Genomic DNA, 13,942 nt, shown 5'->3' with positions numbered 1-13,942 from the left:
ATAACACCAAGCAGCATTATCACATGGTTGCTTTCGAATCCCAAATTTACTGTAGGTCGCCGCCTTATTTGCCTCAGCATCACTTGAACTATTCAATTTTATTCAAAAGATTACATCAAAGTTTATGATATAACACAAAAGCTACAAAGCTAATAAGAACCTTCAAAGAACATTTTGAACTCATGCATCAATTATTTTGCTTTTAATCATTACATAGTGCCACAAAGAACAAGAGAATGACAAAGAAAAAAAGAACATATACTATTACCAAACTATATGGGTCAAACACAAATCAAAGAATTATTGCCAGAGATTTGTTAGATTCTGTGTAGAGAGAGGCCCATAAGACAAAAGCAGTATTTTTTATCTTATCCCATCTTTTCTTCCCTGCTTCTTTACTTATGCCACAATCTGCTGCTCATGGTCTATGTACATTTGCTCTGCCCACGATGGCAGCTTAAACTTGTCTCTACCCGCTGCACCGTTCACCGTGTTTCCAACCCTCTCATTCAACCCAAAGGCTCTCTCTGGTGCATTCTCTTTCACCAGTGAGTTCACCCACGACACATCTGGCTCGTCGCTGTAGTCTCTTGCAGGGCGTGACACACAGTTGTTGTTGTTGTTGTTTCCGTGAATGCCAAAGGAGGCGCTTCTCCTCAGCTTGTTCAGCTCTTCTCTTTGCATTCCCCACTCAAGCTTCCCGTTTGGTGATCCCCAATCCGAGACATTAGAAGCAGCTACTGGAGCTGGCTTGAAACTCAAGCTCCGTTTCGCAAACGCTGAGGTTCTTGCGTTCATCACTGCAGCTGCCATGGCTGCTGAAGATTCGAATCCGTGAGTAGGCGGCTGCCTCACAGGGGAAGACGGATGATAGTGGTTCATCTGAGAATGTCTGCTTGGTGACTGAAGTTGCATCACAGCAGATGAATCGTATGATCCAAAAGTCTCTTCGAGGTTGGATGGCTTGAGATCACCAAGTCTGCGGTTATCCAAACCGCGAAACCTAAGTTCCATCTCCATATCCATATCTCTAGCACTCAAAGTAGACTTCAATCTGCTGCCATTAAGCTGCAACGGTGGCGGTGTAAGGCTATTAACTCTGTTCTGCCATAACCCACCGTTTCTTGGAGACAAAGGAACACCACCACTAGCCATAGGTGAGTTCATTGGCGATGATCCAAGTGCCAAAGGAGACATAACCGGCATCTCAGGAGACTGGTTAGACGACCTCGGTGAAACCATCGCAGAACCAGTGGAAGCATTAACAGGTCTTAACTCATCACGTCTATGAGCAAAGAAACAAACCCTCCTTGCACAACCCGTCTCATCTTTACAAAGCCTAGTCCTATACTGAGCCGGATGAAGCCAAGACTCGAAAACACCGTGCGCATACTCACAGGAATCTCCTTTAGGACAAGACCCTTTACGAAATTCAGGACAAGGCACACAAGTGTAAGGATACTTCCTCGGATCTCTCCTCCTAGCGTTCTCACCAGGATGAACAAAAGGACACTCAGTCCAATCATGAGAGTAAGCCCTAGAACACGGCTTAACCTTAAAGCTAAACATCCTAAACTCATCAGTTCCATAAACACCTTCGTTAATATCAGGAAGCGACGCATCAGCTGGATACTTAGTCACAACACTCTTCACTTCCTCCTCCTCATCGCCCATCAAACCATCAAAACTCCCGGTAAGCAGAACCTCAACCGCCTTTCTACTCTGGTTAGGAACAAACCGAGAAGCTTTAACCAACAAATCAACCGGTTTATTCCCATTAGCATCAACACAATTAGGCGAAGCAGAAGCATCAAGCAAGATCTTGATGATCTCAACGATAGAGACAGAACAGCCAGAAACTGCACAGTGAAGAGCAGTGACTTTCTCGTCACTACAAACTCTGTTCACATCAGATCTTCCCGTGGCAATTATGTAACTCAACACTTCCATGCTTCCATACATAGCAGCAACCATAAGAGGTGTTCTCTCTTCGAAACCCATCTTCTTCAACCCGACCCGTCTACAGTACCATAACCCTGCCTCGTCGATCTCCACCGATGGTTTCTCTTCGATCTCTCTCTTAAACGATGAAAGATCGTCACAGGCGGCAAATTCGAGGAGAGACATGGCTGGGGCTGCGGCGGTGATGGTGGTAGCTTCTTCTTCAGATTTCTGCCTCATGAATTCGACTTCAGTTAGGGTTTTAGAAGAGCAAAGGTTGCTCTTTGCTCCACACATCTGCGTAAGAAGAAGAAAAAAATATGAGTTTTTGATTTTCAAAGTTTCAATTTCTTTTTTTTTTCAATTTTTTTTTTTGTTAAAAAGAAACAATTTCGAATTTTAAAAAAATAGGGTTTTCGAATTTTTTTTTCAATTTTAAGATTCTTGTTTATACAGAAGAATCATTCCCCAAATTAAGCAAAGTAGTAATGAATATAAATTACACGACCGTTTCTAAATTCAATTGAGGGAAAGACAATAAAAAGGTCAAGATCAAGCCATTAAAACCATAAAGATTTAATTTTTATTTCTGAAATAACAAAAAGAAACAGGGAAAAGAATCAAACACATACCTAGAAAAGAAGATAAAGCTTTGGAGGAAAGATTTAAAAGATTGAAACTACTTTGGAGGTTTTTTGAGGAGGAGGAAGTAGAGAGAAGTGGGTTGGTTGGGTTTTTTAGAAGAAGAATGAAATGAGAAATGAGAAATGAGAAATGAGAGGCTCCCTTTTAAAAGGGGAACTTGGATTTTTTACGAAGAAGGAGAGAGGAAGGTGCGCTCTTTGTTTCGTCTACCTTTCTCTTTGGTCTTCTTCTTTCTTTTTTATTATATGAGATTTTTAATTGCTTTTTCTTCTCTTTTATAATTTTTTTTAATTGCTTTTTCTTCAATTGCATTTGTTTTGTGCTGTTTTGTATTCATCTTCTTAGGAAAATGGTTTAGGTCAAAAGTCAAAACTGGAAACTTTTAAAAGGTAAAGGGACGTCGCTGTTTTGCTGACTCTTATTTTACTCATTTCTTTTATGTATTTTGTTTGTCTTTTTTTTATAATAAAATAATTATTATAATATCTTCTTTTTTTAATATAAAGTAATATAATAATATCAATCTTCCTATCTCATTGATTTTTTCAAAGTGTCTTTTTTTATAATGATAAAAAAAGCAAGATCCTTTGAAGGGAAGGAAATATAAACAATAATGTATTTTATTGTATATTTCACTTATATTAAGAAAAAGTCTAATTCGGGGGATGTTATTTATTGTTTCTAGATAACAGTTTGTTTTTGGTTTTAAAATTTCTAGATATAATAAGGATAATGTATCCATTTGGTTTTGTTATAACCGAAACCATTGTTTGTTCTTTTAGGAGTTATAGGACCTACTTCTAAATTCCTAATCAATTACTTTGTTTTGATTATTAACAAAAGAACTGAACTTTTGTTTTAATTATACGAAGAAGGAAAAAAAAAACTCAAAAGGGGTACTAACTTACTCATGTGGTAGATATAATTCAGGAGATCCTTTGGTGCTTACAAAAACCCACAATAGAAGATAGTTGTTGTTACTATTCATTCCATGTATATCTTTATGAGGTATCAAATTGTCTGCATGCATTTGAAATAAAAGACTTTCTCTATAACAAAATAGTTATGTATATCTGGAGAAGATAGCTCAAATTTTCATTTTTTTTTTTTTGTGCAAAGCTCAAATTTTCATAAGACACCAGATATATTAACATCTGACCAGAACTACATTAGTTTATATTTTTCATCTGCGCATGATGTTTTTATATAAAGGCATGGGTATATATATACGCTTATTTGTTTCCCAAAACAAAAAAAAAACTAGTATGGGCAAAGATTCTGAGATGTTAAGAAATACTTGTATTTCCAAATTCCAACATATCCTAAGATATTATGAACTATTTCTATTTATAAAAGATTTTAAAAAGAAGAAGAAGAAGAGAGATCATAATATATATGTGTGGTTGATATAGTGGTAAATGGAGTTGGGGATGTGTAAAGGACCCTATCATCGATCAAATCGACCGACTTAGCACTTACCAGGTAACCATTCTACAACCGTGTGTGTGAGTGTCTTCAGTACGCGCTTTCATTAGCACGTTTGGCTACTTGAGAAGTCTATTCTTTTTCTTATACATCACTATAAAAACACAAACAATCTTAATTCTTAAACACATAATTCCATGATCTATCAAAACAATCCTTTTCTTTGTTTGGTATAAGTGTTGAAACAATAGATACATCCATACTTAATATGATTGAATACGAAATCAAAACCTAGATAGAAAACTATCAAACTTTATCTCAACGATCATATATATAGATAAGCTTATTTAAAGGTTTGCGATTAAGTTAATAAGGTAGTTGTAATGGAGTGATTAGGATAAAGCGAGTGATAAAACACGCACGCACAAGAGGATGCGCGTGAAGAAAGAGAGAAAGTGAGACACACCTTCTATCTTCTTATGGTGTTTGGGTGGGCGACAGAGAATGTCTTCACTTGGCCGCCCGCTTCCACTTTTTTCCATTTTCCTTAATTGTTTTATTTATTTATTTATTTTTTTTTGAACTAAATCCTTAATTGTTTTGTTAATCTCATAAACTAAACCTTTAACTTTTACAGAGATATTATAATTAATATTCCCTTATATTTCTCCTTTTTTTATTTAAAAAATATAATTTTCAGTCACACAAAACATTAATGGATTAGTCCGTTCGATTTTCATCATTTGACTTGCATCATTATTATTCTTTACTTTTCTTTTGACTCTTCTGTCCTTTCTTCTATCTTCCGTGAGTGTATTCATTTGCTATTTTTCCTACTCCAGTCACACATCACAAATTTGCTATTTTGTGAACTCATTTATACTACTACTCCACACATACCAACGGATTACGAAATCTAAATCACTAACTTATAAGAAATTGCACTTGTCATTAGTTATATAAACATGAACATACATACAAATAACATATAGTTATGCTTATGCATTTGAATAACCTAAGTCTATGGTCTATAAGTCATAAGTACCCATCATAACTCATAATCACCTTAAAACAGGCTGATAGTTTTTAATCATAATCAGCAAATAAATCCTCATCATACCAATTAGACAGCTTCTATATACTAATAATGTAAATAATTTTTTTTCTACGAAGAATTATGATCATGTTTCTGAGCAAGTTGAGAGTCATAGATATGCTGAAATATTAAGACTCTGCTACGCTCCTTCTGGTCAATTTTGGTTCTTTGCTTCTATCGTCAACTTATTATTATAGTAACAATTTTAGTTTTGTGTGCTTGCCTCTCAAAATATTTCCCAAAAATCGTCAGCCTCGAGTGTGTACAACTACTATTTACTACAGTATGACATAAAAAATTTGGAACTTGGAAGACTAATCCTGAGTTATTATTATTACGCTCCTTCTGGTCAATTTTGGTTCTTTGCTTATATGGTCAACTCATTATTATAGTAACTTTTTTATAGTGAGATAATTTTGTGTGTTTGCCTCTCAAACTATTTCCCAAAACTCGTCAGCAAATTGCATCAGAATGGGGGCCGAGTCATCGAGTGCGTACATTTACGATGACATAAAAAATTTGGAACTTGGAACACTGATTTTGAGTTATTTTATTATTAATGACGAAATTCAATAGACGCAGTCGATTTGATTAAAACAGGAAAATTGAAATAAAATAAAATGTAAATAACTAATTCATTTACATAAGGTTATACATATAAACAAGAAGAAAGATCCACTCACAACTACATGAACACACATTATAATAGTATAGCAAACACAAAAGAACAATAACACCTATTACTATAACTCTACCTTATATATGATACACTTTCCATATAAAGCTATCTTTAACCTACTGAGATTTTACAAAGAACAAGTCCATTTGATCCTCACGAAAAATGTCAAGATCTCGACCAACTAATTTTACTACACAACTAGTAGTGATTTCATACCTTTCTTTAAGTTTCAAGAACACTCGACTCATTACTTTCTCCATCAACTCTTTGATGATATCTTTTCTACTGTCTGAGAAATAAACGGCCGCTAGCAATCGTTCTATGATCTTAGGGTCAACCTCCAGCAAGCAATCTGATCTCACGCACTTGTCGAAAATTTCTTTTACGCTCTTTTTGATTTTTTCAGCCAGTCCTTCAAAATCGAAAGGCTTGAAAGGAACTTCAGTGAGACGTTCATGATTCTTCAAGTTCATTAACCAAACGTTTGAGTTCTCTTCACATTGATAATTTTCCTCGATCTCAGTTTCTTGAGCCGGAAGGTTCAGGTCAAGAACTCCATTAGATGTTCTGTTCAACCGTTTTACTATCTCCGTAGTTTTTTTCTTCTCCATCAGCTTCCTCTTGTTCGCCGAGGTTGAGCCTGAAACCGATCTCACAATTGGTAAGGTAGATACAGTTTCAATCCATATCTCCACTTGCCTTCCTCTGGCTCTCAATAGTTTCTCTTCAGAATAAGATGATGTTGTTCCGGAACCTTGTGAAGTTGATGTCATAACAAATATGGTGTTTCCAATACCAACTTCTCTCCCGTGTGAATCCATAAACTTCCCCGTTTTGATTGCTTTTGACAAGCTTATTTGGAGCTTCTCGTCCGCTTTCTCAATGTTCTCAAGGAACACCACACAGAAAGGATTCCTACACATCACTTCAAAGATACGATCAACCATCGTCTTTCCTCTCAAACGCATCGCATCATCACAACCGCTTATTCCATGTTCAGCGGCACCAAGATCAACGGCCATAAATCTGTGTTCGCTTTGATACACAATCTCAGCAAGGACAAGCGACATTCTCCTCTTGCCTACAGTATCAGGCCCGACCAAATTGAGCCAAACATCTCTTCGAGTGACAGTCCTAGGCGGTTGTGACAATGCACAGCTGATTACTCTAGCAGCCTCGTCTTGTCCTGAAACCCTATCCGTTAATCTTCTGTAAATAATCTTGAAGCTCTCTACGGTAAGGTCCCTTGGATTGTCCAAGCAAGAGGATGACACAGATTGTGGCGCCTGAGAAAAGTCTCTCTCCAAATGCTTCTTGAGATCGGATCCTGCAGTGACTGAACATATCCTCAGATTCAGATCAGTAGTGACCGATTTAGCTGAACCGGTTGATGCAGAAGCACTGCTCGTGGACTTATTTTCACAAACTGATTCCAACCCTTCTTTGATCTGCACTGAGGGGATGTAAATACACATTGCAATTAACATAACATAATGGAATTATACACTCAGCCGAGCGAACTTGTAGTCCAAGAAACATACTTTCAACGATTATGGGAGATGAACAAATTAGGACAAGATAAAATAAACCGACCTTGGCACCAGATTTTTGGTTTAAATCAGTTCTTGTGGTCATTTGTAACCAAGGCGGCAAGGTAGATTGAGTCTGATCGGATATTGAAGACACTGGTCCGGTTATGTCCTTGTTGAAACCGGAGAAGGGCAGTTTCATGTCAGAAGGAGTTGAAAAGAATCCACCAAATGGAATAAATGAGCCCATCAAACTGCACACACAAACGAACACGCATTAAAGTTAGTGCCATACAGGAATCTAAAAGTCACAAATTGTACATCAATTCTCTGCTTCTACATTTAAGTGACACTGCTTTGAATTTATGCCGTTGTTTTGTTTCTCTATATTTTACTTGTTCAACCATCGTTTTTGTCATATAAAAAAAAAATGCTTTAAGCTTCTATTAATCATCATTTTAACAATAAGCTATTATTAGGTCAGACATGTTTTCAAATGCTATTGATGCTGTTTTAGTAGAAGACAATAAAATTGTAAAAACTCTTAGGCTAAAATATTGTGTACCTGTTACATCTACCCCTTATGTAGACTGAACGCGCCAATTTCAATTCGTGATACAAAACTTTATCAAAGGACTTGTTTTAAAGGCATATAAAAAAAAGCGATCAAAGCGTTTAAGAATCTGAACGAAGCCAGAAAGAGATAAGAACCTGGACTTGTTGTGAGGCAAACAAGGTCTAAGAGTAGTGATGGTGAGTAACTGCAAATCCCAATCTTTCTCCACGTTAGGATACTTCCTCAACATCTTCTCGTAAACTTCGTCGCTCGTCGTCGCTCCGATCAACCAAACTCTTCTCCCGTGTCTCCGTAACAGCTCCGAAACGCAACTCACGATGTAATTCGCCGCCGGTACGTTTCCTTCGCTGTCGGTAAAAACCCTAAGATCTCCGTAGTTTAAGACTAACCCTGGCCCTGAACCTTGCTCCGCAAGCTTCCCAAGATCGTGAAACCTAGTATCGATGTAGGTTTTATCGAATTTAACAACGATTTGATCGGAGATTTCTGAACCGATGTTAACCTTGGTCAAACCGTGAAGTTTCGTCGGTAGGATAATCCCGTCGGTTCGGTTTTTCTCAATCGAGTTCAAATATCCGGTTAGTACACCGTAAGCCGATACACCAACAAGCAGAGGATTTCTCCCTTTTTCCCTCACGAAAACCGCGCTTATCCTCCGGTAATCAGAATCTCCGTTAAAATTCCGGTTTGGTACGTTAAAACCCCATCGAACCAGGCTCGGTTCAGGATTATTCCCGGTTACGTTACAGAGAAACAGAGGCTGCTGCGATGAGTAGCGTAGAAGATGAGGAACAGGTCGAATGATCGAAAGCTTCAACTCGGAGCTCCTAAAACCCGCTTCACCAAAAACCCGACTCACAACCGGATCATCCAAGATCGAGAGAATCAGCTGACGAAGCTCCACTTTAACACAAGAAACAGAGTTCTGATTCTGAGCACTCTGCGACATTTCTTGATAGATCCTAAAATTCTCAGGTAGACGACGCTGGTGAGCTTGAGATCGTTTGATCGCAGCCATGAGGGAGTTAGAAACAGGTGGCGTATCATCGGATCCGAGCTGTTGACCGGATTGGATTCGGTCTAAAGAAACGCTTAAGCAAAGATCTAAAGCTTTGAACTGGAGACGAGGTGAGTAAGCGGAGTTACGAACACGAGCGCATGCGTCGCGTAAAGCTGAGGTTGGTAGAGAGAGTAAAGCTGAGATAGCGTGAAGCGACGTCGTCTGTGAGTGTCCTCTTCGACGTGCGACGTTGACAGCTTCTTCTAACGCGTAGGCTGCTTCCGCCGTTAAGCATTGTTTCGCTACGTTCACGGCCGTTGGCATCTCCGGCGACCATAAATTAAAAAAATTCACACAAGTTTTTTTTCACAAAAAGGAAAATACTAAATGAGAAAAAAAAAATCTTAAATTATTTTACTATTTTCAGTTGTTGTTTGTATGTAACAAGAAAAATGTGTAACGGGGGGAAAATATAAATTTATTTAACGAAGGAGGATTACACACACTGTTGTTGGTTGAGTGGACACAAATGTGGGACCCATGGAGGAAATACAAAAAAATGGTGGGACCCGCACACGAGGGGGCAGAGAAAGTGAGAGTTTGGAATCGAACAGGAACACAAGAAGAACAGGAACAGAAACAGGTGGGTGGATCACTTCTACTTCAGATTCTTTTGTTGCTTGTCTTTAGAGATCATTCTTTCTTTTGCTGCCGTGTATAAGTCAAATTATTTTCGAGTATCCGTTATTTTTTTTCTTTTCTATTATTACAAACCACAACCACATGTTAAATATCTTTAAAATACTCCTGAAGAAAATATCTCTCGTTGATACGAATACTAATGATGTACAAAATACTCGTATCTCTACGATGTGGCTATTTTGTAATATAGTTAGCACCATTATACACACTAGTGCTACAACAGTTTTAATTTCTTTTGGACTCAATGCTTCTCGGTGTTATTTATCTCCACGCTATCTATGCGGTATTTGTGACTCTCCTTTTAAGCCATCAATTGTTTGATTTTGGTCTTGACTATACTTAGTATCTGTTTTCGATATATACGCCAATATTTGGACGACCAAAATGGTGAAATCAAATACACTATTCTATCACCGCAGGGCATGGACTTCATACTAGCTGGTTCTTCAGAAATTAAATGAAGTATTTCTATCCGTATAAGTAACAGATATAACTAATATATGTCATCATCAAGTTTAAACCTGACTTCATCAGTAAGTAGTTAGCGACGGTATTAGATTGGAGGGTGTAGCTAGACCATATCTTTTATTCCCCAACCTCGACCATATCTTTTAGGAAGTCAATTGATCATTGTATTATGTTAACAAACATAAAATAACAAATACTAATGATGTTATCTGAAAAAGGAATCCTATAACATTTATTACCGAAAGGTATAGAAAGATCAGTGTCGGTCTTGTCGGAGCAAAATAAAAACAATAGATACGATCATACGACTTTATGAAATTAATAAAAAGAAAGTGACACTAACGATGACAATTAAAGAAAAATGTAAAGAAAAGAAAAGAAAAGAAAGGTCGCTTTGCATCATAAAGTTTGACAGAGACAAATGAGAAGAAGGAACCCTATTTTTTCACCACATACTTAACTTAACCTTTCATCACTTTCTCTTTGGGGATCCCTTTCTTTTTCTTTATTGATTTCCAATATATTATGTTTCTCCTCCTCCATTCTCCACAATATTTTGGAGATTACCAAATATTTGCAATCCATATGCATCATCACCATTCTCCACATGATTTTGTGTTGTTGCTATCATATTGGATATTTGCGTGAGCATGCTTCTCAAAAAAAAAAAAGTTGATTCTGCAAAATTTTGTAAAGCATACCTTCGAGTAAATTAGTGGACATAAGCTTCGGACTAAAATAGCTCAAAACGTGTATTTGTGGACTTAGAAACAATTGTCACTACCGAACCCATCCGAATATCATAATTTTCAAGAGTTTTGGTACGTTATAACATGTAATCGCTCATGTATAACAAAATTAACTTTATAGCATTTACATGATTCACATAAGAAAGAAAACAAACGTCACATTTGTGAACCCACATAGATGTGGATGGGCTTAGGTGTCAATGTCTCAATCGTTTAAGCCATTGCCCTATGAAATTTCGACAACTACTTATCTTCTATTCGATTATATATGCCAGACATTTTAGTACTGAATACTGGGTTTTTTTCGTAAGGGAACATCAACCAAAATAATTCATAGAATATTATAAAAAGTTTTACTTTTCTCTTCTCCAGCAATTGGTGCGAATGAGAATCTTTCCTTTGTAGATCTCTCACTGATTGGAATATTTTTTTTTCTTCTTCTTTTTCGATACCTTTTTGTTTTCTGTGAATAGTCGTCAAGTCATGCACATAATTCACATTTATAAAGTAACTTCATTTATAACAATAGTTTGATTGGCGTTGAATTTCTGTATTTATATGAACATTTATTATGGTGTAAGTTCATATAAAAGTTCTTACGGTATTAAGGAAAAATAGTTACTCGGTAAAAGCATCAATTCCTTATGATTCTAGTTCAGGAAAAATTATGGATCGGAATACAATATTTTTTTAAATTACTAAAAATGATAGAACTTAATTCATCTAGGTATTGTTTCGGATACACCACTTTCACTTGATATAAACAATATAACATATAGCTGAACGATTGAAATTAGGACTTAATTCTATATCTTTGTTCGATTGATAAAAATTAAAATTAGCGGGTGATGTTCAAGATAAATTGAGAGACGGAATTATTGACGAGGTTTCTTGACATATGAATTTCTGTTTTAGGTGACAAAACGCATTTCTAAGTGGAAACTATGCTAAACTAAATTAGGGCAGCGATTATATTTTTTTTGGTATGTAAAGATGTCCTAGTGTGGACCATACTATTTCACGCTCATTGTAGATAGCAACATTTCAGAAGATGACCATTGAACTTTAGACAGTTTAGTTATATTATGTTTTTTCATTAATTAGCACTAGACACTTGGTTAAATATTATATGTTGTCCATTTTTTGCTATGGTTATATTGTTTCTTAACAAAGTATTTTCAAATCTCTACTAAATTACTGAGTTAAGAAAAGTAAAAAAAAATATACTGACAGAAAAAAGTTCAACAATGAAGAGTGAAAAAAAAATGTTAAGTAGTGTGAATTTAAAATCTAATCATAAATTAGTTTTATATTTGGCCAATCCATTCATAGTTGACGCAATGAACCATAGTCATAGAGTATACATTGTTATCTAAAGTAAAACAATAATTCTTTTTTTTTCTTTTCACAATCATATAAATTCACATAAAACAGCTTTTTACATATCAATGAATGTGTCACATGGGAAATATTTTTTTTCATAAAAGTGGAGGTTTCTTCTTTAGGGAACCAATGTCCTCGTTGACGTCTTCCGAGCATAGACCAAGAAGAATATGACATTGATTACCAAAAACTTATTTAACCAATTAAATAAAAATAGTATTGGTGAAGAATAAAGCTGATTTGTTCTCAAGTCGAATAAAATAAAGTTAAAAAAAAACAGTACAAATAGGAATTTCGAAGTTCTACTCTCTTTTTTTTTTTTTTTTTCTATTTTTACTCAAAACCTATAATAAAAATCCTAAAATAAACTCAATTTGAACTTCGTTATAGCGTGATTTGGCCCCCAAAAAAAAAAACACCATAGACAATCGCACGAATGTCTCGCACACTCAGAGCCTGGCTGGTTCTCCCGCTACCACCCGCAAACGCTGCGTTTGCGGATTGTAGCGGTTGCTAGCGATTGGTATCAATCACACAAACCGCTTCCAATCGCTCCCAATCGCTTTAAAACACTAAATTCCAAAAGCTGCTTCCCGTAAGCGTTTGCGGTTGAAATATATATTTTTTTTAACTTGAAACAAATCAATGATAATGAAATATCTTTTTAAATATCTTTTATCTAATTATATTATTCATTAAGGATTGGAGAAAATGAAGTATGAATACAATTAAAAATATTAAAAAATAAACAATTTGAAGAAAATAAGATTTCAATTAACAATAACCCAGAAAACTTGATGTAAATTTAATGGCACATCGCACATACGTTCAAAAAAATATAAATAAATATAACATTTCATCAGAAATTTTAAAAAATAAGATTATTTTTTGAGAAATGTAAAAACAAATCACGAGTGACTCTTCTCAACTCTCGTTTGATCATTACTACCGATGCAACTACTGCCCCACGGAACTTATTGAGTGTGTGAAATTTAAAAAATAAGATCTACGATCTAAAACATATGTTTTGTCATTTATCAATGACTTGATTAAAAGTTTTGGTAAAAAGTCAAATGCATAAAGTAATAAATATTTCAATATGAAATTTATTTGTTTTTTAAATAATTATTTTAGTATTTTTTAATGAATTTTGTTTTTTTTTGTTAACAAAAGATTAGCTCAAAAGAGCCAATTAGATGGGAAATTGTTTACAAACCAAGTTTAATAAAAAATTTGGTATTTTTAAACATTTATATAATTATATATTACATTTATTATGTTTTAACCGCTATTGCACCCGTTGGTCAACCAGTCGTAAATTCCCGCAAACGCATCCATTTTAAAACGCTAAACCAGTCATTCAAAACGCTTAATAATGCTTGAAAACACAACCACCCGCTTCCGTAATTTTCCGCAAAAGCTGCGGTTGAACCAGTCAGGCCCTCAGTAAAAAAAATTGATGGATTTGACCAAAATGGTCACTAATTGAATGAATGGGTGGATAAGTTGTCGGGCCGCCATGAATTCTTCCCAGAATTCAATTCGATGCACCAAACATCAGGAGAATAAGAATAAAATAAATTTTCTAGCAACATAAATTTCCTTTTTATTAGCACTTATCGGTTAATTGATACTTCCTCCGTTTCCTAATATGTTTAGAAAAGTAATTTTGTTTTATAATATAAGATGTTTCTAACTTTTTACACTACACGAAAACACGGCGTTTGGGACTACCGGAATCGTCTCAA

General features: G+C 35.6%; 2 protein-coding genes across 2 annotated transcripts; both read right to left on the bottom strand.

The window, feature by feature from the left end:
- Positions 80 to 2,753, bottom strand: LOC104782487 (zinc finger CCCH domain-containing protein 29-like). Its single transcript, XM_010507435.2, has 2 exons — positions 2,574 to 2,753; positions 80 to 2,238 (listed from the first exon to the last, which is right to left on the bottom strand). The coding sequence occupies exon 2, from the start codon at positions 2,236 to 2,238 to the stop codon at positions 400 to 402; it is 1,839 nt and encodes a 612-aa protein (XP_010505737.1). The 5' UTR covers positions 2,574 to 2,753; the 3' UTR covers positions 80 to 399.
- On the bottom strand, positions 5,719 to 9,338 carry LOC104782486 (protein SMAX1-LIKE 8). The gene is made up of 3 exons (XM_010507432.2): positions 8,027 to 9,338; positions 7,380 to 7,569; positions 5,719 to 7,234 (listed from the first exon to the last, which is right to left on the bottom strand). Exons 1-3 carry the CDS (start codon positions 9,214 to 9,216, stop codon positions 5,903 to 5,905), a joined length of 2,712 nt encoding a protein of 903 aa, XP_010505734.1. The 5' UTR covers positions 9,217 to 9,338; the 3' UTR covers positions 5,719 to 5,902.

The sequence above is a fragment of the Camelina sativa genome, chromosome 4, assembly GCF_000633955.1.
Source record: "Camelina sativa cultivar DH55 chromosome 4, Cs, whole genome shotgun sequence".
NCBI lineage: Eukaryota > Viridiplantae > Streptophyta > Magnoliopsida > Brassicales > Brassicaceae > Camelina > Camelina sativa.
The sequence above is the reverse complement of the archived record's forward strand: the minus strand, read 5'-3'. Positions and strand labels throughout refer to the sequence as shown.

Coding starts and splice junctions, on each gene's coding strand:
- LOC104782487 (XM_010507435.2), bottom strand. CDS start 2,238: ATGTGTGGAGCAAAGAGCAACCTTTGCTCTTCTAAAACCCTAACTGAA.
- LOC104782486 (XM_010507432.2), bottom strand. CDS start 9,216: ATGCCAACGGCCGTGAACGTAGCGAAACAATGCTTAACGGCGGAAGCA. Junction 7,570..8,026: donor TTGCCTCACAACAAGTCCAG/GTTCTTATCTCT, acceptor TTGTGTGTGCAG/TTTGATGGGCTCATTTATTC. Junction 7,235..7,379: donor ACCAAAAATCTGGTGCCAAG/GTCGGTTTATTT, acceptor CCCTCAGTGCAG/ATCAAAGAAGGGTTGGAATC.